The sequence below is a fragment of the Brassica rapa genome, chromosome A03 (assembly GCF_000309985.2).
Source record: "Brassica rapa cultivar Chiifu-401-42 chromosome A03, CAAS_Brap_v3.01, whole genome shotgun sequence".
NCBI classification, from domain to species: Eukaryota; Viridiplantae; Streptophyta; class Magnoliopsida; order Brassicales; family Brassicaceae; genus Brassica; species Brassica rapa.
The window spans coordinates 1529473-1549243 of NC_024797.2; the positions used below are offsets into that span (position 1 = coordinate 1529473).

General features: G+C 38.8%; 6 protein-coding genes across 10 annotated transcripts; 2 read left to right on the forward strand and 4 right to left on the reverse strand.

Annotated features, from left to right (window-relative positions):
* Positions 1 to 147: 147 nt before the first annotated feature.
* LOC103855781 lies at positions 148 to 1488 on the forward strand. Its single transcript, XM_009132815.3, has one exon. The coding sequence runs from the start codon at positions 863 to 865 to the stop codon at positions 1223 to 1225; it is 363 nt and encodes a 120-aa protein (XP_009131063.2). The 5' UTR covers positions 148 to 862; the 3' UTR covers positions 1226 to 1488.
* A 684-nt stretch (positions 1489 to 2172) lies between these two features.
* Positions 2173 to 7481, forward strand: LOC103855783 (katanin p80 WD40 repeat-containing subunit B1 homolog). 2 transcript variants are annotated; one of them, XM_009132817.3, is made up of 18 exons: positions 2173 to 2679; positions 2945 to 3075; positions 3371 to 3488; positions 3574 to 3800; positions 3972 to 4074; positions 4172 to 4242; positions 4314 to 4388; positions 4505 to 4648; positions 4751 to 5087; positions 5187 to 5699; positions 5804 to 5863; positions 5955 to 6079; positions 6170 to 6304; positions 6417 to 6491; positions 6571 to 6683; positions 6770 to 6886; positions 6963 to 7031; positions 7107 to 7481. In XM_009132817.3, the coding sequence occupies exons 1-18, from the start codon at positions 2652 to 2654 to the stop codon at positions 7171 to 7173; spliced, it is 2508 nt and encodes an 835-aa protein (XP_009131065.1). In that variant the 5' UTR covers positions 2173 to 2651; the 3' UTR covers positions 7174 to 7481. The 2 variants fall into 2 exon arrangements, with proteins under 2 accessions (XP_009131065.1, XP_033142525.1); XM_033286634.1 differs by having other exon boundaries at positions 5187 to 5698; positions 5800 to 5863.
* LOC103855782 lies at positions 7368 to 9142 on the reverse strand. Its single transcript, XM_009132816.2, has 8 exons — positions 8751 to 9142; positions 8568 to 8655; positions 8371 to 8456; positions 8180 to 8258; positions 8039 to 8098; positions 7830 to 7951; positions 7672 to 7743; positions 7368 to 7584 (listed from the first exon to the last, which is right to left on the reverse strand). Exons 1-8 carry the CDS (start codon positions 9134 to 9136, stop codon positions 7482 to 7484), a joined length of 996 nt encoding a protein of 331 aa, XP_009131064.2. The 5' UTR covers positions 9137 to 9142; the 3' UTR covers positions 7368 to 7481.
* A 638-nt stretch (positions 9143 to 9780) lies between these two features.
* LOC103855784 (lipoyl synthase, chloroplastic) lies at positions 9781 to 13360 on the reverse strand. 2 transcript variants are annotated; one of them, XM_018658085.2, is made up of 7 exons: positions 12838 to 13329; positions 12498 to 12661; positions 12105 to 12195; positions 11776 to 11933; positions 11495 to 11666; positions 11289 to 11399; positions 9781 to 10415 (listed from the first exon to the last, which is right to left on the reverse strand). In XM_018658085.2, the coding sequence occupies exons 1-7, from the start codon at positions 13240 to 13242 to the stop codon at positions 9906 to 9908; spliced, it is 1611 nt and encodes a 536-aa protein (XP_018513601.1). In that variant the 5' UTR covers positions 13243 to 13329; the 3' UTR covers positions 9781 to 9905. The 2 variants fall into 2 exon arrangements, with proteins under 2 accessions (XP_018513601.1, XP_009131066.1); XM_009132818.3 differs by lacking the exon at positions 9781 to 10415 and adding an exon at positions 10907 to 11171 and having other exon boundaries at positions 12838 to 13360.
* Positions 13361 to 13831: 471 nt separating this feature from the next.
* On the reverse strand, positions 13832 to 14789 carry LOC103855786. 2 transcript variants are annotated; one of them, XM_009132820.3, is made up of 2 exons: positions 14603 to 14789; positions 13832 to 14424 (listed from the first exon to the last, which is right to left on the reverse strand). In XM_009132820.3, the coding sequence occupies exon 2, from the start codon at positions 14421 to 14423 to the stop codon at positions 14028 to 14030; it is 396 nt and encodes a 131-aa protein (XP_009131068.1). In that variant the 5' UTR covers position 14424; positions 14603 to 14789; the 3' UTR covers positions 13832 to 14027. The 2 variants fall into 2 exon arrangements, with proteins under 2 accessions (XP_009131068.1, XP_009131069.1); XM_009132821.3 differs by having other exon boundaries at positions 14572 to 14679.
* Positions 14790 to 14898: 109 nt separating this feature from the next.
* LOC103855788 (neurofilament heavy polypeptide) lies at positions 14899 to 19741 on the reverse strand. 2 transcript variants are annotated; one of them, XM_009132822.3, is made up of 12 exons: positions 19547 to 19741; positions 17861 to 19436; positions 17424 to 17431; positions 16871 to 17046; positions 16634 to 16694; positions 16452 to 16550; positions 16222 to 16316; positions 16011 to 16124; positions 15857 to 15924; positions 15658 to 15768; positions 15328 to 15583; positions 14899 to 15236 (listed from the first exon to the last, which is right to left on the reverse strand). In XM_009132822.3, the coding sequence occupies exons 2-12, from the start codon at positions 19393 to 19395 to the stop codon at positions 15126 to 15128; spliced, it is 2634 nt and encodes an 877-aa protein (XP_009131070.1). In that variant the 5' UTR covers positions 19396 to 19436; positions 19547 to 19741; the 3' UTR covers positions 14899 to 15125. The 2 variants fall into 2 exon arrangements, with proteins under 2 accessions (XP_009131070.1, XP_009131071.1); XM_009132823.3 differs by having other exon boundaries at positions 14934 to 15236; positions 17861 to 19430; positions 19547 to 19729.
* Between the last annotated feature and the right edge of the window lie 30 nt (positions 19742 to 19771).

Below are 19771 nucleotides of genomic sequence, written 5' to 3' on the forward strand. Positions count from 1 at the left end.
TAATTTCGGATTATACTAATATTATTATTTTTTCTGTTTTCTTACAGAATTTCGATGATTGGTGGTTTATTCTAAACATGAAAATATTAAGAACATTTTGATGAAGATGTTAATTTGTTTTTACGGATATATTTTTTTATTGAAATTAAGGAAAGTGTGAGAAGTTTGAAAAGTTGTAATGAAAGTCCATTATTAAAAAAAAAACTTTGAAAAGTTTTTAATAAGAAAGGAATCTCACGTTTCTTGGAATAGCTGAGATAAAATAAAATACCTTTATGGAAGCAAAACCGAAATACACATGGGTCTGTCTTTTTATTTATTGTTAATATCTTATATTTGATGGATTATATAATTCATATGTTTCTCAGGAGATCTTATACCAGTTTTAAAATTAATTATATTTCTTTCCCTGTAAATAGATTTTAATTGAAGGGTTTTGAATCTTGTTGATGTATCACTTTCACTCAAGGCCGGACGGGATATGCATGCATGTTGAAAAGAATGACCACCACTTTAATATAAGAGAAATAAAGGTTTTGAAGGTTTACAAAAGAATGTCATAGAAATTAAATTTAATCGTAGAATCTATAGTAAACAAAAGTTATAACCTATACATTAGATCAAATCCGAAGAATAACAAAATATTGTGATCCACTAGTCCAATATCAACCGCGATATATTCAAATGGAACCTGAAACTTCGAATACTCTAAAAATCCAAAATTAATATAAGAAAACATATACAACAACTTCAAGTATTTTAGATACTTTGTACATTGTTATAAACATTACACTATTCCCCAAAAAGTCGAAACCTGATTCACAAGAAAACCTTCAATAAAGAGAGAATCCACTGTGACTTCATGAACCAACTCTCCGACCCACCTTCTTACATTCCTCTAATCTATCTCCTATACTATATAACCACTCTCACATTTCTCTACGATCGTATACGTTTACACAAGCATCATCTTCATCATCGTTCAACAGAGATAAAAAAAAAGAACAAGAAGATGTCGTCTGATTGGGGTCCGATTCTAGTGACGGTGATACTCTTCGTGATGCTCACGCCAGGACTTCTGTTTCAGTTGCCAGGACGACAAAGATACGTTGAGTTTGGTAATTTTCAGACAAGTGCTGTCTCCGTTATCGTCCATTCTCTTCTCTACTTCTCCCTTGCCTGCGTCTTCCTCCTAGCCCTCAAGATTCACATCTACATCGGCTAAGTCCATCCCCTTTATTTTCTACGTTTCGTTATGTTTTTTTTTTTTGAGAAAGTACGTTTCGATATATTGTTTCCAAGTTTTCTTAAAAAATTTACGAATTTTAAATCGTTTTCATAGTCCATTTCTTTGCATCGGACCCTTTTGCTTTATATGTGTAATGATGTGTTTACCTTTTCTCTTCTTGTAAACGCAAAGATTGGTTCAAATAATAATGTCATTTGTAACATTTAATACCTGAGATTAATCGATTGCATTTAATTTCATTTATTCTTGTCTTTTAATGTTATCGATCGGTCAATTATTTCGGTTTTAAGGTTGGACACAAACCGATCATGAAACCAAACTAAACCAATCATCGCTTTCTTCTCTAAACGACAATCACCAACTAATAATTGCACTAAGCACCGACAAGAATTTCAAATGCAATTAACTACTACTGTAGTAGTATTATTTTATTTTTAAATGTCAACCGAATCTAAACAAACACAAACATTAACTTATTAATATTCCCAAAACTACAATACTCATTTTGATACAAAGTATAACTTTAAGATAAGTGTACTGTGGCATCTCAAAAAAGGAAATTATTATACTGTAATAATGTTTTATGTTATGAAGGTATATTTTGAATTCAAGTAAGAGATAAAGTACTACTATTGGCCTATTGTCAGTTTGTCACAAATAACTTAGATTTGTCCTTTTACCAAAAGAAAACAAACTTAGATTTGTCCAATAAATTTTAGCTTCTGGTTCTCGAGACCTAAATAGATTTGCATCAAAATGAGTAAATTTTAGTTTTTAGATTGGCCTATGTAAATGATAATAAACCTAAATACTAAATTTTATCAAAAATTTAGGAACTAAGTTTTAATTTTTTTTTTAATATCATAACTAATTTAAGCCAAAATATTTAACTGGAACTAGTAGATTGGATTACAATTATGATTTATTTTACTAAAAAGTAAATTCAAAACTATGAACCGTATGTGATATTCTGGCGGTTAACAGTTCTAGTAAATCGATTCTGTAATTTTTAATTTTTTTTTTTGTGAAAATCTAAAATGATTAGGAATTTGAATAAAAGAAAATAAATAAAAAAGCAGCTTCCTTTCTCTCTGTTGTCTCATTCACACATCTCTCTTCTTCTTCTTCTCTCTCACTTCGCCATCAGAAAGAAAGATAAACACTTTGAAAATACAACTCATCCTAACAACTCCTTTTATTTAGCAAAATTTTAAATCTTTTTCGTAAAGCGAACAGCGACGTTTACTGCACGATACTCTTCTTCTTCTTCTTCTTCAAACCTGCATTCTCCTCCAATCAATTCCAGATTTCGATTTAGCCGTCGAGAAAGCTGAGATCTTTAAGGTGATTCGAAGCTCATGCATTTGTGAATGTTCGTCGTTGTAAAGGTTTCGTATCCGCCATGACCACCAAGCGCGCTTACAAGCTCCGTATCCTTGTTTATGTTTCTTTAATTACTCAAATTTAGAAGCTTCTTTGTGTTGTGAATCATTTGATTAACTAAAGTGCCGTGCTTGGATCTGCTGCTGGTTCACGAGATCTGTACGCACTTCTTAGCTTTTATCTGTGATTTAAATTATGATTTTTCATCGTTAGCTGCGTGACTGAACTTAAAAGACTATTAAAGTTCCTTTCTTTTGCCACGTGTCTCATCATGTGAGAGTATTGCTCTAGCCTTGACTTTGTGTGATAAAGAGGAGTTTGTGGCACATTCTGCTGCTGTGAACTGTCTTAAGATTGGGAGGAAGTCATCTAGGAAGTTAGTTACAGGTGGGGAAGATCACAAGGTCAATCTTTGGGCTATTGGTAAGCCCAATACCATTCTGGTCAGTTCTTTCTCACTTCTTCCTCCACTGCTTTTATTGTGGAGTGCTTCTCGGTTGATTATGATTTTATGAGTTACTGTTAGGACACAATGAGACGTGTGTTAAGACATAATGTAGTAGAGCAGTTTGTAAGATTGCTAAGTGTTTGCTTGTGGATGTTTATGCTTTTAGTAAGGAATGTCTCTCGGTTGATTATGATATCTGAGTTTGTGTTAGGACAAAATGTGACATAGTGTAGTAAAGCAGTTTGGGAGATTTTCTGTCTGAGTGTCTACTTGTGGATGTTTGTGATCAGAGCTTGCAAGGGCACACGAGCGGGGTTGATTCAGTAACATTTGATGCTTCAGAAGGATTAGTAGCAGCAGGAGCTGCTAGTGGTACGATCAAGCTTTGGGATCTCGAGGAGGCAAAGAGTAAGTTTTAGTAGTTTCTGTTGGTTAGCTACACCGGGCTCTTATACAATACTGAATACACTGTTTTGGATGCATCTATGAGTAGTTGTCAGGACTCTCACTGGTCACAGGTCGAATTGCATATCAGTGAATTTTCACCCGTTTGGGGAGTTTTTTGCTTCTGGTTCTCGAGACACGAATCTTAAGATATGGGATATAAGGAAGAAGGGCTGCATCCATACCTACAAAGGCCACACTCGAGGTGTCAACGTACTCAGATTCACCCCAGATGGTCGTTGGGTTGTATCTGGAGGAGAAGACAATGTTGTCAAGGTTTGTAGCTGCCTTACTTTCTTAATATGTATCTTATCTTTAGTATTATACCTTTGTTTTATAATCACAGTATTGCTTACTGTATATTTAAGCTATCTTGAAAACCAAATTATCTGCAACTTTCGCCTTCTCTCTTAACGTTGGATCTGATGTATGAGTTGCTTTCATCAGGTCTGGGATTTGACAGCTGGAAAACTGTTGCATGAGTTCAAGAGTCATGAAGGGCAAATTCAGAGTTTAGATTTTCACCCCCATGAGTTTCTGCTGGCAACAGGTCTGTATCACCATTTCTAGGGAAAATTTGTAACACTGTTCTCAGATTTTCTAGTGACAAATATTTATCACCATGTTGTGACCGCCTGTGGTAATAGGTTCAGCTGATAAGACTGTAAAATTCTGGGACCTTGAAACATTCGAGCTTATTGGTTCTGGTGGAACTGAGGTAGCATGTCTTGTCTTTACTACTGGTATTCAATCTTTCATTCAACTTTTCTAATAATCTCCTTTTCTTAGACTACTGGGGTTCGTTGCTTGACCTTTAATCCAGATGGAAAGAGTGTGCTCTGTGGATTGCATGAAAGTCTCAAGGTAGTTTCTTCAGGACATTTCAATCAAAGATTTAACCACTTATACTTTACTCTCCATTACATTTTTAATATGCATGTTTGCTGTCCTTTCTTTATTGACTTGCATGCAAATTGTAGATTTTCTCATGGGAGCCAATAAGATGTCATGATGGAGTCGATGTTGGATGGTCAAATTTATCGGATATGAACGTTCACGAGGGAAAGCTTCTTGGTTGCTCATATAATCAAAATTGTGTAGGCGTGTGGGTCGTAGACCTCTCGGTATATCTCTCTCTCCTGCATACTTTGTTATAGTTTGACCTGTTCCATAGTTTTTTTTTTTTAATCTCTAAGCCCTCTCAAAAATTTTAATGACATTCTCAGCGTACTGAGCCTATGAGTGGAGGCACCACTCAGTCAAATTTTCATCCAGAGAGAGTATCAGGCTCAGGAAGAGATCAACCAGTTCTGAATGATAACAGCTCAAAGGTCATTCTCAGAAACGGTTCCCAGAAAATGAATCCTTCATCGAAAGAAACAAAGTCTCTTGGAAGATTATCAGTTTCTCAGAACCCGGATCCTTCGCCAAAGGAAACAAAGTCTACTGGAAGGTCATCAGTATCTCAAAGTTCAGATCCTTTGATAAGGGAATCAAAGCCTCTTGGTAGGCTGTCAGTTACTCATAGCTCAGACGCAGTTAAAGAGTCATTAACCTCGTCATGTATGTTTTACTTTGTTCTTTTTCTGTCTCCTCTTATATATCCCATTGCTGCTTATTAAGTGAAATCACATTTCTTGGTTTGTCTGCTGTTTGCTGAAGCCACAGGAAGTACATCAGGCTCTCCTCGTAGGGTCACATTAACCAGTTCTCCAAAAGTTGCTTCTGGTGTTTCTACGGTTGTCTCTACTGCTGCAGCCTCAAAGAGGAACTTTAACTTAAAGGCAAATCTTCGAACAGTCAATAAAGATGATTTTTCCCCTGTAATTGTCCCCAGAACGGACCCAATCATTGAGCAAGCAGTTGAATCCAGAGCAGAACTTGACATCATTGGAAGAACTATGCCATATTCGTTGCAGTCCAAGGCGGCTGATTCTCGAAGGCTGTCTAGCATCAGAAACGAGCCGGATCTTCCAACTGATTCGCTTCTTGAAAGGTCTCAGTCTCAGCCTATAGAACCAAGCAACTTACAAGACGGAAATACATTTACTAGTGAAGAAAGTGGCGCATGGGATACAGCTGAGAGGAAAAATAAAGACAACAGATACAGAGGATTTGGAAGGTTTAATTCAAGATCTTTGCTGAGATCACCTCCAAGAAATCACGACGAGAACTGTATGTTTAAGCTCCTATGAATTGCATTTGATATAACGAACGAAAAGTGTTGAGTTTTGTGGATGCTGTTCTTAGTTCAAAGCTAACGAACTCTTTATTTTCAGCTGACTCGAATGGTTTTAATGGAAATAGAGATCAAAGTCCTATTGAAAGTCGAAGAGGAGGTAACTATTTGGAGGCATCCTTTTATTTATTTATTTTCCTTTTTCATATACGTATCAGTAGATTCTCATTATCTATGCCTTGACATACTAGGAAGACTGCATTCCCTCGCTCAATATAGGGAAAGAAGAGGAAGAGTTTTCAACTCGGAGGGTGGTCATGTTTCGAGTTCTTCTGGTGGGAATATGACTACACCAAACATTCGCCCTTCCAATATGGTAATTACTAGTCCCCAACATCTCATCTAGTCATGCTCCTGTTCGTGTTCCTGTAAAGATAATGATGACATATTACTTCCTTTCATACAGGTTAATCAGAGAGGAAACCATGTCCCAGTTGATGAAGGAATCACTTCTGATAGTGAAGAAGATAAAGCTGCAGAGGTGATGGGGCAGCACGATCAATTTGTCAGCTCTATGCAGTCTCGTTTGGCTAAGTTACAGGTAATATGAGGAAAGCACAAATTATGTTAATGCTTTTGGCTCTGTCCTAAGCACAAATCATCGTTTTCCATAAACATTGTTTATTCTCTAAATAATTTTACCATATTTGCAGGTTGTCCGAAGATATTGGGAAAGAAACGATGTTAAAAACTCCATAAGTTCAATAGAGAAGATGGCTGATAATGCCGTAAGCAACTTCTGTTTGTCCCCTATCTAATTCATGTATATAACTACTGAGTATAACTCTCATTAAATCATATTCACAGGTCGTTGCGGATGTACTGGTTATAATCACTGAGAGAAGTGAGGTATTGACACTGGATACTTGTACCTCTCTTCTTCCCCTTATGTCAGCTCTTTTAGGGAGTAACATAGATAGGTAAGCAATTCACTCTGAAGAAAACAATAACATGGCCAATGTACTTTTTTTGTTTCTAAATGCCTTTTCATGTCTTTACTCTGTAGACATTTGAGTGTCTGCCTAGACTTGCTGCTTAAACTGGTGAGAATGTATGGGTCACAAATTTACTCGTCGCTGTCAGCTCCATCATCTGTTGGTGTAGATATTGAGGCTGAGCAAAGGTTTGTCTCTATCTTCTGTCATTTTCGATAGCATTTTACTCTCTTTTGCAATTCCAACATGTTTATTGCTATTCAGGATGGAGCGGTACAGTCGTTGCTTTGTTGAACTCGAGAAAATCAAGGCTTGCCTTCCCTCTTTAGAAAGGTGAGTTTTCTTCCAATGGTTGCTTCTCTCTTCAAGTCTTATTATAAACATGCATATCTCTTTGTGTCTATGTAGAAGAGGAGGATTAGTAGCGAAGACTATCCATGAACTCAATTTAATATTCCAAGAAGTTTCATCATGATGCTCCCTACCGGTTTGAATGTGGATTTGGTTGCAGTGTTCCAGTGTGGTGTTTATAACAAAAACATAAGCTAATTCTACCAAGCTAACCAAAAGAGTCTACGGAAGACTTAACTAACGCTCGAATATTACGTGTGGCTTTGCATTCCGGAAGCAGAATCTCTGCAATGCTGTCTTGGTTTCAAGCCAACTTTGTGTGTAAAGAAAAGCCATTTCGGCTGTTGTGTATTGATCTAGCTTAATCATTAATTATATTTTCTAGAGCACAAAAGAAAAGCCTATATTACAACAAAACTGTTTTCAGAAGATTCAGATCTTGAAGTACTTGTATCCAAAATCAGGATTTGTCATCCCCTCTTCCCAATCTCCCATTCGTTTACCACCAAATACTACTTGCTGAATGCCCAAGTACCTGTAATTTCATATTACCAAAAGGTTAAGTTGTCTGCAACAGAGAAGGCATCAACAAAGTCCCAACAAGCTTTCTTGAGTTACTTACTCTGAACTCATAACCGTCAAACTGTTGAGAAGCACATCAAGGGCGAAGATATCAGAAGTACCAAGATCAACCCTGCAAGTAAAGTTCATACTAAGTTCACAGTTTGTAAGGAGATGGTTTGCAGAAGAACGGATATGTGTCTGAAAAAAGTTTATTACCAGACACGACCCCAGTTGTCCTGAAACTCAACGTCGCTGATGTCATGGAAGGATGAAGGCATCACTTTGAAGCCCTTCTCTGCGTCGTAGAGAGGATCATATTCCATAGATGAGTTTGCTAGCTGCAAGCATAAGGTTTATATCATTAAGAGGGAAGCGTGATACATGAGGAGAAGTAATATGAGAAACAGAGCGGATGATGAACAGACCTGTAAGTTAGATGTATTGAAAGCGCCCAATCTCCCCATAACATACCATGCCTGTATAATCTGTTAGCAAACTCAAGTTTCATTATGGTCTAAAGAAAGAAGCATTGAGTCATCAGAGTAAGAAGAAGATAAATTTCTTACACTTCCAATAAGATCAACATCTCGATCTGAAGGCGAACCATAGAGCTCAAACCATATGAAGGAGTCAACAGGATTGAAACTGCAGATATAAATATAAGAACCTTAGTCCAATATTCTAAAGCAGCCTTATGTTATATTGCAGAAGACAGACAACAAAGTGAAGAAATGGAAAAAAAGAGAAGATTGCTCACTCTCTGAAGCTAACTTTGAAAGAGAGCACAGAGCCAGTCTTCTGCTTCTGGAAATCTTTTCCCTTCTTCCTTACCCTTTCTTCTACCTGAACAAAATAGTACACAAACACATGAACATCTGAACATGTATGCCAAATCTTCATTAAGAAAGAAACTCGTTGTAGCAAAAGTCCACGACACATGTATAAAGGAGAGACCTTCTTTCTCATGAGGTCAGGGTTGCCTATGCTATCACCAAGAACAGCTCGAAGCTCTTCGTCATCTTTACAAGCACTCTCCAGTACCCTGTTTCCATACAAAATTCACCCAAAGGTTCACTCTTTCTCGCCACATACGCAAAAAGACAAACACTTTGGAGTGAAGGAGGAAGAAATAAGTACTTGGCCCAAGATGGGTAATCGTGGAGACGATCGTAGTCTCGCTTTCTCTTCTCTTCTCTAACCTTGAGTAATCTCCTTCCTCTCGCCGTAGTTCCCGACCCTTTATTCGCTTCCGACATCCCGCCGTCATTTTCACCGGAGATGTTGTCGGAATTAGCAGAAACAGCGAACAGAGAGGGAAGATTACGCTTGTAAAGGGATAGTGTTTGACTCTGGGAGACAAGGAAGGGAAGATTTAGACTAATGGTGCAAGCTGAGAGGGATAAGAGAGGACTTTTGTACATTTCTGCTTCCTTCTTCGATCTATGCTCGTTTCTGTAACTAATCAAGCTCAAGTTGAGTATAAAGTCTGCGCCATTTTCACTAATCAAGCTCATAGTTATCATCTCGGTTTAATCCGGTTAAGTGACTTATCCATTCAAAATCGTATCAAACAGTTTGGTTTATATAAACCGAACCAAAACATAGCTGAAAGGTTGGTTGGAAACAACATAGCTTTTAGCTTTATGATATTTGGAAGAGTGCTGATTTTCGACTTGTGCAACACAGGAGTCACCCACAGTGTGACCTTTGAAACACTCGCAGAATTAAAGAAACTAAAATGCTTAATAAAATCACATTCATGCCTCTCGAGAAGAACAAGCCTTTCTACAAAGATTGCAGAGTGAAACTAAACATCAACTGTTCTTCATCCAAAAAGAACACATCTCATGTCATTCCTTTCCCTTTCGGTTTATGTAGTTAGTCCTAAAGCATAAGAGTCACCATCACAGGAACTAGTCTCAAAATCCACTCTATAATATCATATATGCTGCTACTCCTACTTCATAATCCCCAATGGATGATATACTCCAAAGATGTTGACTTGAAGCAAACCCATCAAATGCAAACTCAGTTTATTAGACGTTCAAGCTTGAACTTACCCTTTTGATTCAAGATCAACACACATCTTTTAGCTTCTCAAACAAAAGAGGTTAGCACCATCCACTAACATCTTAATATGCCAAATCAAATCAGAAACAAGAAGAAGGGACTCAAGAACTGGTGAAATGTTATGTATTAATATGCTAAATGTATACACAAAAGTACATACAAAACCATTCACAACGAGTCAAGAAGAGAAAAAGATGAAAGCTTTCCCCTTTTTCGATTCAATCACAGACCATCATCAACCAACTCGAACTCGTCCTCCTTGAGATGCGCGAAGAACTTAACAGGACCACGACCTTCGATCTCTTTCACGAACTGCACCTTAAACGGCAGATTAGCCGAGATCCTCTTCCCTTTCCACAAAACGACGTAGTCTTTGATCGATCCTTCCATTCCCATCAGCTCCACCTCCGGAACTCGAACCACGTGGTACACCTTCAGCGGCGCCGTAACCCTAACCCTAGCCCCAATCTTCTCCTTCGCCTTCTCGTCTTCCTCCGTCTCCAACGACGAGAGATCAGCTTCCGATTTCACGGAAACATCGCAGCGAATCTTCTTCGATCTTGGATTCTTCCGCGAGATTGAGAACGCGCATTTGCTTCGACCGTAAGAAGTAGACAACGAAGAAGAAGAAGCTTTGCGTCCATTAACAGAAGCAGAAAAGAGACAGTCTTGCGATGCCGGAGAACGAACGGCGGCGATAATCGCCGGCGACAGCGCGAAACCGCTAGTCATCTCCGCAGGAGAGAGTATCTGACGAAGGAAAGTGAGAGTCTTTTAGCAGTTTCTGTTAATTACTACTATTTGATTTAAATGTATAAAGTCTCATTATATTTGGATAAAAAAGGAAGGTGACACGTGTCACTATTTGAGACTTAAAAACACTCTCAAGGATTCAAGGGATGAGGAACTTGTGGCCTGGAGAGAGTATGCTATAGAAAGTGATTGAGAAATTAAAAAGAAAAGTGAAAAATGAGAGAATAAAATAGTAAATATATTTTGTTTTGTTTAACTTGGAGTAAATTTATTTGTGTATTTTTACTTTTCTCTCTAACAGCAACTAGAAGAAACAGGAAGAAAATGATTTCTACTTAATTGGAAAATTTTCAAAGTAAATAAGAGAAAATAAGAGTTACTGATTTTTCTCCTTTATTTTTTACTCTGAAAGTGACATACTTTCACAGCCATAGTAAATAGAGAAGAGCTATTTAAAAAGGGCAAGTAAATATCTTCAGAAAAACAAAAAAAAAATTAATTTTATATATATATCCACAGTGGTTATTGTATGTATAAATCACCAAAATAAATGAAGTGAACAAGAAGACATAAAAAAGATGAAGTAGGGAAGGCTTTTGTGTTGTTGAGTCTCAGCTTTCATGTTTTGGCGTTTAGATAGTAAGCCAATTGTTGATACTAAGACAAAGATTTAGCATGGCTTTCTTTCACCATTGTCTTGACAAAAAGTTCTCCTGCTCTGTATGAAGATCTCACCTGCAAAACATAAACAAAAATATCCAAATCACATTCATGGTTCTTAGCAAATTTGTAGATCAAAATATATTTTGTAAGAGATTGAATAGTAAGAGCTTAGTTTGTGTGGCTTTTTACCAGTGGACCACTTGCAACATAGCGAAATCCAATTGATTCTCCGTATGTTTTCCAGAAATCAAACTTCTCAGGTGTCACATACTCTTTCACAGTCAGATGCAATGGAGTTGGCTGAATTGTGGAATCAAAACAAATAGGAATTTGGTATCTCTCTCTGTTTGAAACAGGAATCCTACAAATGATGTCTGAAGTGTTAAGTATTTTACCTGTAGATACTGACCAAGTGTTAGAATGTCAACATCTATAGCTCTCAAATCAGCCATTGTTTGCTTTATCTCTTCGTCTGTTTCTCCAAGACCAAGCATTATGGAGGTCTTTGTGATCATTCCAGGTTTGCTGATCTTTGCGTGTTTCAACACCGACATGCTCTGCTCATATCTGCCATTCTCCACATTTAGTACAATGAGAGAGATGCATAAAAAACTATGTACTGTCTCTCATTTTTACCAAATGCGGAAGTAACTGATTGTGTAACAAGTATACTCACCCAGCCCTAGGATCCCTCACAAGTCGCTGGAGCCTCTTCACAGTCTCGACGTTGTGAGCAAAAACATCTAATCCTGAGTGTACAAGAGAGTCCACAGCCTCCAAGTCTCCACGGAAATCAGATGTTAAGCACTCTATCATTATATCCGGCTTAAGTCTCTACAGGGATTAAAACCAAATTTCATTTCATAAACACTCTTGAAACTAGAACAAGAGATCATGGGACATGGCTCTCACCCTATAACCTTTGAATGAGAAGGCTAAGCATTATTTGGTTCTTCCACTAATAACTACTTACTTAATATTAAATGCATAAACAATTAGACTGACCTTCATAGCTTGAACAGTCTGTGCAAAATGTCCACTTCCACCATCTGGTAGATCGTCACGGTCTACGCTGGTAATGACTATGTAGTCTACACTGCAACAAAGGAAAAGCCAAGAGAGCATACCATATATTACACTGATTCACTAAGACATATAAGGCTTCAATAACCTAACTTTCTCATCACTGTATGCAAAAAATGACCATTGAAACTGCAACAACACTGTTTCCTAATTTTCACCCTCACTATCCAATTAAAGATACAGCTCTGTGAATTGTTATTCCTAACTCCATGTGTCCATTTCATAAAGCTCCTCCCAATATCACAAAAGAAGCTAAGATGATAATAAGCACATCACTCAGATTAGGAATCAAATAAAACTATAAAAGACACTCACCCCCAACTGGTTATAGCCTTGGCAGTGTTCTCTGGTTCCAATGGATCAGGAGGAGGAGGATTCCTACTGGTTTTAACTGCACAAAACCTACACCCACGGGTACAAGTATCACCAAGAACCATGATGGTTGCAGTTGCTATACCATCACCACCTCCATTCCAACACTACACATCAAAAGCTACTTTCACAATCTTAACAAAAAAGAAACACTTTAAAGTCTTAACCTTTTTCTTCTTTCTAACACCAAAACCACAAACTCTAGACCAATGATTATATGATTAGAAGCTACGTTACTCATCAATCAACTCTATAAACCAAAACACACTTGAAAACTACAAACCTCGCCTATATTAGGACACTGAGCTTCCTCACAAACAGTGTTAAGCTTGAGACTAGTCAACGACTCCTTCACCTCCTGAAACCTCTCTCCCTGCGGTGCCTTTTGCCTCAGCCAAGCAGGCTTCTTCACATTCGGATCTCTCCCTGTGAAAGGACCCATCTTTGGCACTCCTCCTGGGTAAAGCTCGCTCCTTTTCCCTTCAGGCTCCATCAGATTCTTCTTTAAAGAAGAATCCTCCATCTCCGACGACAAGGACAACGCATTGGTCCGCATCGAGGACGAGGACGCCGAGACATCCCCGGAGTCGCATCGGATTCTGAAACCCAAATTAGTGGAACGACGATGCTTGTGGGTCGAGATCGAAACTGTGAAAGTGGGTTTCGTGATGGAGCAGTGATGAATCATTTTGTCTTGAGAGATTTTTTGGTTGTGTGGGCAAAAATGGTGAAGATTTGAACAGTGTGTACAGAAGAGACTCTGGTTTGGTTAGCTACTTTGTTATATCCGCCAACTACCAATTACAGCGCCAAAATAAAAACAAAAAAAGAAAACAATTAAAAATATTAAATATTTACAAAAATAATTAAAACAATAATACAACTTTTTAACACTAGTAAACAAACTGTGATGAATGAACAAATGCTTTGATATTTCTGTCTTTTAGGTTATGATCAGCCTGCGGATTTTGTGATTATTGGTACTAATGGCGTGGATAACGATGCTAGTATGATACTACTAGTATCTATCATTCTTTTGAGTGAGCTCAAGTAGACCAACACAAAGACAGAATATTTTGCTTGTGTGTTGAGTTTTTTTTTTGTACAGCGTTCCAAGTCTTCATTTGGAAGCTTTCAGTTTCTTGTACTAAGCAGCCAATCTTCTGTTTAATTTTGTAATTGGCAGCTCAAGAGATACAATTGTACTCACCCTCAGATTATTTACTAAGAAGGTAAATGTTTCTGAAACTCATCAGCCTACAAAGATTAGCTTCTTGTTTAACAAATGAGCTTTTGGTAAATAACATTGGTGCGCTCTCTTTATTTGGCCTTTCCAGCTTTACAATACTAAAGAGATAGTCTAAGAAAACAATTCAATTGATTTCCACCAGTGATACATCTTCATATATAAGCAAGTGAAGAAGATCAATGACATCATTTCACCATAAGTACCAAGAACTTGCAACAGAAAAATTACAAAGCTCTACACTTTCCCAGTAGCCACTTCAACCGTTTCTCATACTTCAACGAGATGAAAATCTCCCGTGAACTAGCATTCTCAAACAGATCCAAGGCAACAAAGTAGGTAGCTTGATCAACACCTTGCAAGTCATCAAGCGCTCTGATGCATTTGCTGATCGAGAATCTGTCTCCGTTGTTAGCCAAAGCCGCCGCTCTCATTTTGGAGGCCGCTGCGATTTCTAGCATGGCTTCGACTATGGCATCGCCACAGGCCTTGCGACTTCTTTTACGAGTTGGTCCAGAGGCAGCAGAAGAAGGTGTTGCTGGAGGGATACGCTTGTTGTGTCCATCAGTGATGTTTACTTCGTCTCCAGAGCCATAAGAAGGTTCATCATCATCTCCAGACATTCTTTAACATGCAAACAACACATTAAAAGAAACAAACTTTCACGCAACTAATAATCTCAATCAATTATAGAACCTTAGCTAAAGCATCTCAATTTGAACAAGAAGCTGAGGGTTTGCGATAATTAGGGGTTTAGAGATCAAAACAAACCTTCGAAAACGACATTTAAGACAGAACTTACATTTAAAAACGAAGACAGTACGAGGAAGATCGAAGAAGCTTTGCTTGTGTTCGGTCGGAAGAAATAGAGAGAGAGAAGAAAAGAAAGAGAATGATTTGGTCGTCCCTCAGTTTTGTTTTCTTTTCTTTTCATTACTCTCTCAACTCTTTCAACTATTTATGTTTTTGACGTCAAATTTTATGCAAAATCAAATAAACCCTGATTTTTTTTTCTAGAAAGCTTTTTAATTTGTCGACTTGAGATGATTAATTAAGCTAATTACAATAAGAATCCACCACAAATAAGATTGAGAAGCAAGAAGCAAAATCCAAATGGATTGGTTATCTTTATTACAAAATTAACAACTAAATCTTTTGACTTGAAAAGTTTACAAAAAAAAAAAACAGGAACAAGAACACAATACAACTCAAAGGGAACCATTATCTCTTAAGTCTTAACAATAGATAAGATCAAACAAAGACAGACACATTAAAGGTAGTTTTTGTAATTAAAATTAAGAAGGCAAACCATGTAAGCTTTAATTTTAATTGGGAGCCAAGAAGTGAACGCGAGCAAGTGTGTACTCTTTTCCAGCAATCCAAACACCAGTCTGTGACCACTGTACATCTTCCCAATCAAGATTCTCCTCCAACACCTGTTGTCAATTCCAAAACCAATCACAACTGTTTTTATAATAAAAGAAATTTAGTGAAACAAGAGTCGGAATCGAAATAAAAATGTTTGACCTCGACATGATCTGGTGGGAGTGGAAACCCGATAGACCGCATAAGCTTCTGAGGGAGAGGTTTCTTACATCGAGACCAACGGAAAACATCGATTATACTGTTGTCTGATTCTGTTTTGTCACCGTTTGAAGGAAGATGGTTCTGTGACTTGTTGTTATTGTTGTTGTCGATTTCCATTGCTTCTTGTGATGAGTGTTGTTGTTGTGAGGCTTGGAATGCTTTCATAGTCTTCTCTCCAGCGAAACAGAGCTCATACCTATTGCATACAAAGGTTAGATTCAGCATCTAATAGCTCATTAATGTCGATGAAAACACATGACTTTGAAATACCTGCATGAATGTGTTTCTAGGTACAAAACCTCTCCTTTCTTCAAGCGGGCAGAGGTGAAGAGAGGTTTCTTGAGACCTTTATCGGCGACAATGCTTATGCTATACTTGATCCTGCAAAGGAAAGAGAGTAAATCCATGAGTGAGTAAAACTGATAGTGCGTCCGATTCCTTTTAGGTGATAAAGATCCTAGGAGTTTACCAAGGTTCATTGCAAAGGTTGTATTGTATTGTTACTTCTCGAACAAACCTTTGTTGCCTCAGAGCATTCTACAAAACGATAAATGCTAGCAGTCAACAATACTGTAATATGGCTGATTAAATTTTAAGAGTTTTCGATACAGGAAGTAAAGTACCGAAGCTGCAGCTCTGGTGGTCATAGATCTCTCAACGGCCATTGGTGCAAGTGTTGGCTCAACAGTTGAGGAGTGGGTAAGAGAGGGTTCGAGTTCAATAGTACCACCTCCTTTCTGGAATCACAACATCATAAAGTCCATAAGTGATCCACCACTTGTTCACATACTGTGAAAAGATTGCCAGGGAAACAAAGAACAACTGTCAAATTACCTTCAGTATATAGCACCGCTCAACTCTGTAACTGCATCCGATTCCAGCTCCCCATGCTCGAGAGCGGACATTGTTCCTCAGCTTGGAGGTGTAGTCTAACAATTAAAAAAGGTTTGTTAAAATATTTCACTAGAGATGACACAGAGAGAAGCTCAGTATACCGTTTGCTCATAAACATGGATAAGGTCAATAAGAAGGGAATAAAAGCAGTTAGAGGAAAGATAGCTAACATTCTTGCGACGGCAAGACTCTGATGGTTGCACGCAACTCTTGCATTGAAGGCGGAGGAGGGGAAGCTGTGGGCCGACAGTAACCTGTATGCATGAGAACTAGAGGACACGTAGACCAGAATCAGTGTGATGTTAGGACCGAACCTAAGGAATCAACTACAAAGATTCTTTAAGAGACGTACCAGCAACAAGGTCGGAATCATCTGTGTATATATCTGTTCCCCATAGCTGGCCACCTCTTACCTGCATTAACACAAGCCAAAGGTCTCAGAAGGTAACAAACAAGGATACTCTAAAGAACTGTGTCACCCATATTATCAGGCAGTGTATATTCATTTTGCTTAAACTCAGATTCAAGTCATTTTAAAGAAAAACAATAGAAAGATTATGAGAGAGTTTTGGATGTATTTTCGTCTTACTTGGCGATTAGTAGCAGTAACATGCTCAGCTGGGATCCGAACTTCAAGAGTGGGACCATTACTTGCGAAATCACCACTTTTATCAGGGTGTGATGATTCATACTCCTTCCACAACTTAATCAGTTCTTGCATACATTCCCCAACTTTGTAAACAACAACCGGCACCTCTGGTTTGCCTGGATCATCAGTATAACATAGTTCAACAAGCTGACGCTCTAACCCAATTATGTTTCCCATAACAGTACAAAGAGTTTAAAGTAGTGAGATAAAAGTAGCAGACATTTGATATATGTTTATTAGACCTAGACCTTAGACCAATCATGAAAAATGTAGAGGTATAAGCAACTTCAAGGAACCCAAATCTGAAATAGTATTGAGGATGAACCGACTTTTTGAATTCTATATTTGACATTATTGTGTGAGAGTAACGAACTGCAACCTAAAGACAAAAGCTAAAGACCATTATCAATGCACATGTAAAATCAAATGCCAGTTTAACCGATTTCTTTTTGTTCTCCAATCCTTTCTCGAAGATATTGTAACGAATGATTACCTTGTACCCTGCAAAAGAAACACAATCAAACATAAATGATTAGATTAAATGCCAGATTAGTGACTGAAAAAAAGTTGAGGACTTAGCCAATAACTAACTTACATTATAAAAGAAATGTAGGCCAAAATATTCTTAATACAGAGAAAGGGAGGCCGTAGAGAAGAATATCCAAGGAAAAAAACAATCAAATTTAAATTTAAAGAGACAAGTGACACTACAAAGTACAACTATGGATGCAAAGTTTTCTTTGAAGTCAAAAAAACAATAAAGGTAATAAGATATTTCCAACAATAAGGTTTTATCGTATAATATCTATCACCGGCATATTTGACTAAATAGGTTCAATTTCAAATTTCAACAAATCTTGGCATGTCTCTCTAAAAATGCTAAGAAATTTTTAAGGATTTAGCTAAGAAATGACAGGCAGCGAGACGTACCCTTCGTTGTCCTGACTCCGTGAACGGACACGGTCGCGGTTTGTGGTCTGTGGGCTTCCTCTCGGTCTCAGCATTCTCTTCCGTTGCTGAACTCCACAGTTGAAGGCATCCTTATCCCTCTCTGCAGCTCCTTCACCCTCCAAACACCCATCTTCAGGTTCCTTTTCACCGACTCTGCTGCGCTTTTCAGCTCTTTCGGCTTCAGAGTCACCCTCCCTCTCTCTCCTTTTGTCCTTTGACTCTCTTTCATCTCCCTCCGGTTCGTTCAGCTTCTTCTGCTCAGGTGCCACGTGTTCCTGTTCTGCAGGCTTGGAAGATGCTTCTCCCAACTCTTTCTCGTTCTGCGAAGCCTCTTTCTCAGTACCACCAGTCCGCGGCTCTCTTTTCACATGATCTTTCTCCTTCTCCTTCTCCTTATTCCTTTCTCGATCGTTCTGCTCCATCCTCTCTCGTTCCCACTTCTCTGTCTCTCTTCCAATCTCTCTCGGTTCGCTCGTTACACTACCAAAAGGCACAGACCCTCTGCGCTCACTTCTATCCTTGTCTCTGTCCCCCCACTCTCTATGCTTCAAATCTTTTCTCTTCTTGTCTTTGTCCTTGAACCTATCTTCTCCTTTTGCATCGACCTTGTTTTCTCCAAGCCCTTCTAAATGCGCTCCCTCCACAGGCGCTGATAAATCTTTAACCCCAACCTCCGTTGACCCTTGAGGGTTATTACCACGTGATACAACCCACGGCTCCACATTTGCGGTTGAGCCTTCAGCTCTCTTCCCTCTATGATAATCCTTCTGCTCCTTCCAAGGCAAGTGAGCATGCCCCTCCTTCTCCATCTTAACCTCACCCTTCTGGTCATTGTAACTCTGATTCTCCCTTGTATGACCCTTCCCACTAAAATCATCCCCTAGACGCTCAGGCTTAGCGTCCCTGTCACTCTTGGGACCTTGAACCTCCCTCTTCGTCTCACCGTATATCCCTCTCCCATCACTCCTAGAATAGCTTCCGGGATTACTCTCAAACTTAGCATCTCTCTCACCCTTGGGACCATGAATCTCCCTCTTACCCTCACCATGTATCTCTCTTTCTCTCCCATCACTCCTGTTATCTCTGCTCTCAACCTTAGCACCATCTCTCGCCTCCAACGTCACAGGAGGGTGAGTCAAATGAGGATCGCTTGAAGAACCAGTCACCGGCAGGGAGGGAGAGCGATAGACGCCGTGGAGAGGAGAGCGTCTCTCTCCTCCTCCATCTCTAGGCTCACTTCTCGGACCCTTGACGGTTCTTGACTCCACATCATAACCAGGAGAAGGAGCAGAAGCAGCAGCAGAAGCAAGTGGTGGTTGGTGAGAATGGGGATGAGGAATGGAGTGAAGGTGAGGCTGTTGTTGTTGATGGTGGTGGTGAGCCTGAGGAGGTGGTGGAGTAACGGGAAGGGGATGAGTTGATTTGTTAGGGTAAGAAGATCCTGAATCCTCGTGAGGGTACTTGGCTGATGAAGAAGCACCCTCTTCGTGAGATCTCTTCGGAACACCACTCATCACTCCTTAGATTCCACGAACCAATTGCAAATTCACTGCTCCTACAGACAAAATCGAACCTTAATTTACCAAATCTTGAATTGGTATCACCAGAACAAACCAATGGAGCCCTAAAATGAAACAGAGCTTATAAAAAGGAGAGACTTTTTACCGATTGAAAGTGAAGCAGAGCACGGATGAGCAAAACCCTTGTGTCGGAAAGTGAAAATGGCAGACTGATTTGGGGGCTTCTGCACCGTCTCTCTTCCTTTCTCTCCTTCGTTGCTTGCTTGTGTTGCTGGTTGATTTTAGACAAATGAGTTTAATCTTTGGTTCTCGTCTCGCACGAGACCGTGCGTTTAACCCGCAATTTTAGGTTTTGTTTATTGCGTTCTTA

What these genes read in the sequence shown, in the direction of transcription:
- LOC103855788 (XM_009132822.3), bottom strand. Translation starts at nt 19,395, where the DNA reads ATGAGTGGTGTTCCGAAGAGATCTCACGAAGAGGGTGCTTCTTCATCA. An exon ending in AGTCTTGCCGTCGCAAGAAT is followed by an intron (nt 16,317 to 16,451) that starts GTTAGCTATCTT and finishes TTTAATTGTTAG; the next exon opens with ACTACACCTCCAAGCTGAGG. An exon ending in AACCTTTGCAATGAACCTTG is followed by an intron (nt 15,769 to 15,856) that starts GTAAACTCCTAG and finishes TTTCCTTTGCAG; the next exon opens with GATCAAGTATAGCATAAGCA.
- LOC103855786 (XM_009132820.3), bottom strand. Translation starts at nt 14,423, where the DNA reads ATGTCTGGAGATGATGATGAACCTTCTTATGGCTCTGGAGACGAAGTA.
- LOC103855782 (XM_009132816.2), bottom strand. Translation starts at nt 9,136, where the DNA reads ATGATAACTATGAGCTTGATTAGTGAAAATGGCGCAGACTTTATACTC. An exon ending in TTCAAAGTTAGCTTCAGAGA is followed by an intron (nt 8,259 to 8,370) that starts GTGAGCAATCTT and finishes TTATATCTGCAG; the next exon opens with TTTCAATCCTGTTGACTCCT. An exon ending in ATGTTGATCTTATTGGAAGT is followed by an intron (nt 8,099 to 8,179) that starts GTAAGAAATTTA and finishes GTTTGCTAACAG; the next exon opens with ATTATACAGGCATGGTATGT.
- LOC103855781 (XM_009132815.3), top strand. Translation starts at nt 863, where the DNA reads ATGAACCAACTCTCCGACCCACCTTCTTACATTCCTCTAATCTATCTC.
- LOC103855784 (XM_018658085.2), bottom strand. Translation starts at nt 13,242, where the DNA reads ATGATTCATCACTGCTCCATCACGAAACCCACTTTCACAGTTTCGATC. An exon ending in AGTGTCCTAATATAGGCGAG is followed by an intron (nt 12,662 to 12,837) that starts GTTTGTAGTTTT and finishes TTTGATGTGTAG; the next exon opens with TGTTGGAATGGAGGTGGTGA. An exon ending in GTGAGGGATCCTAGGGCTGG is followed by an intron (nt 11,667 to 11,775) that starts GTGAGTATACTT and finishes GGAGAATGGCAG; the next exon opens with ATATGAGCAGAGCATGTCGG.
- LOC103855783 (XM_033286634.1), top strand. Translation starts at nt 2,652, where the DNA reads ATGACCACCAAGCGCGCTTACAAGCTCC. An exon ending in AGAGTCATTAACCTCGTCAT is followed by an intron (nt 5,088 to 5,186) that starts GTATGTTTTACT and finishes TGTTTGCTGAAG; the next exon opens with CCACAGGAAGTACATCAGGC. An exon ending in TATTGAAAGTCGAAGAGGAG is followed by an intron (nt 5,864 to 5,954) that starts GTAACTATTTGG and finishes TTGACATACTAG; the next exon opens with GAAGACTGCATTCCCTCGCT.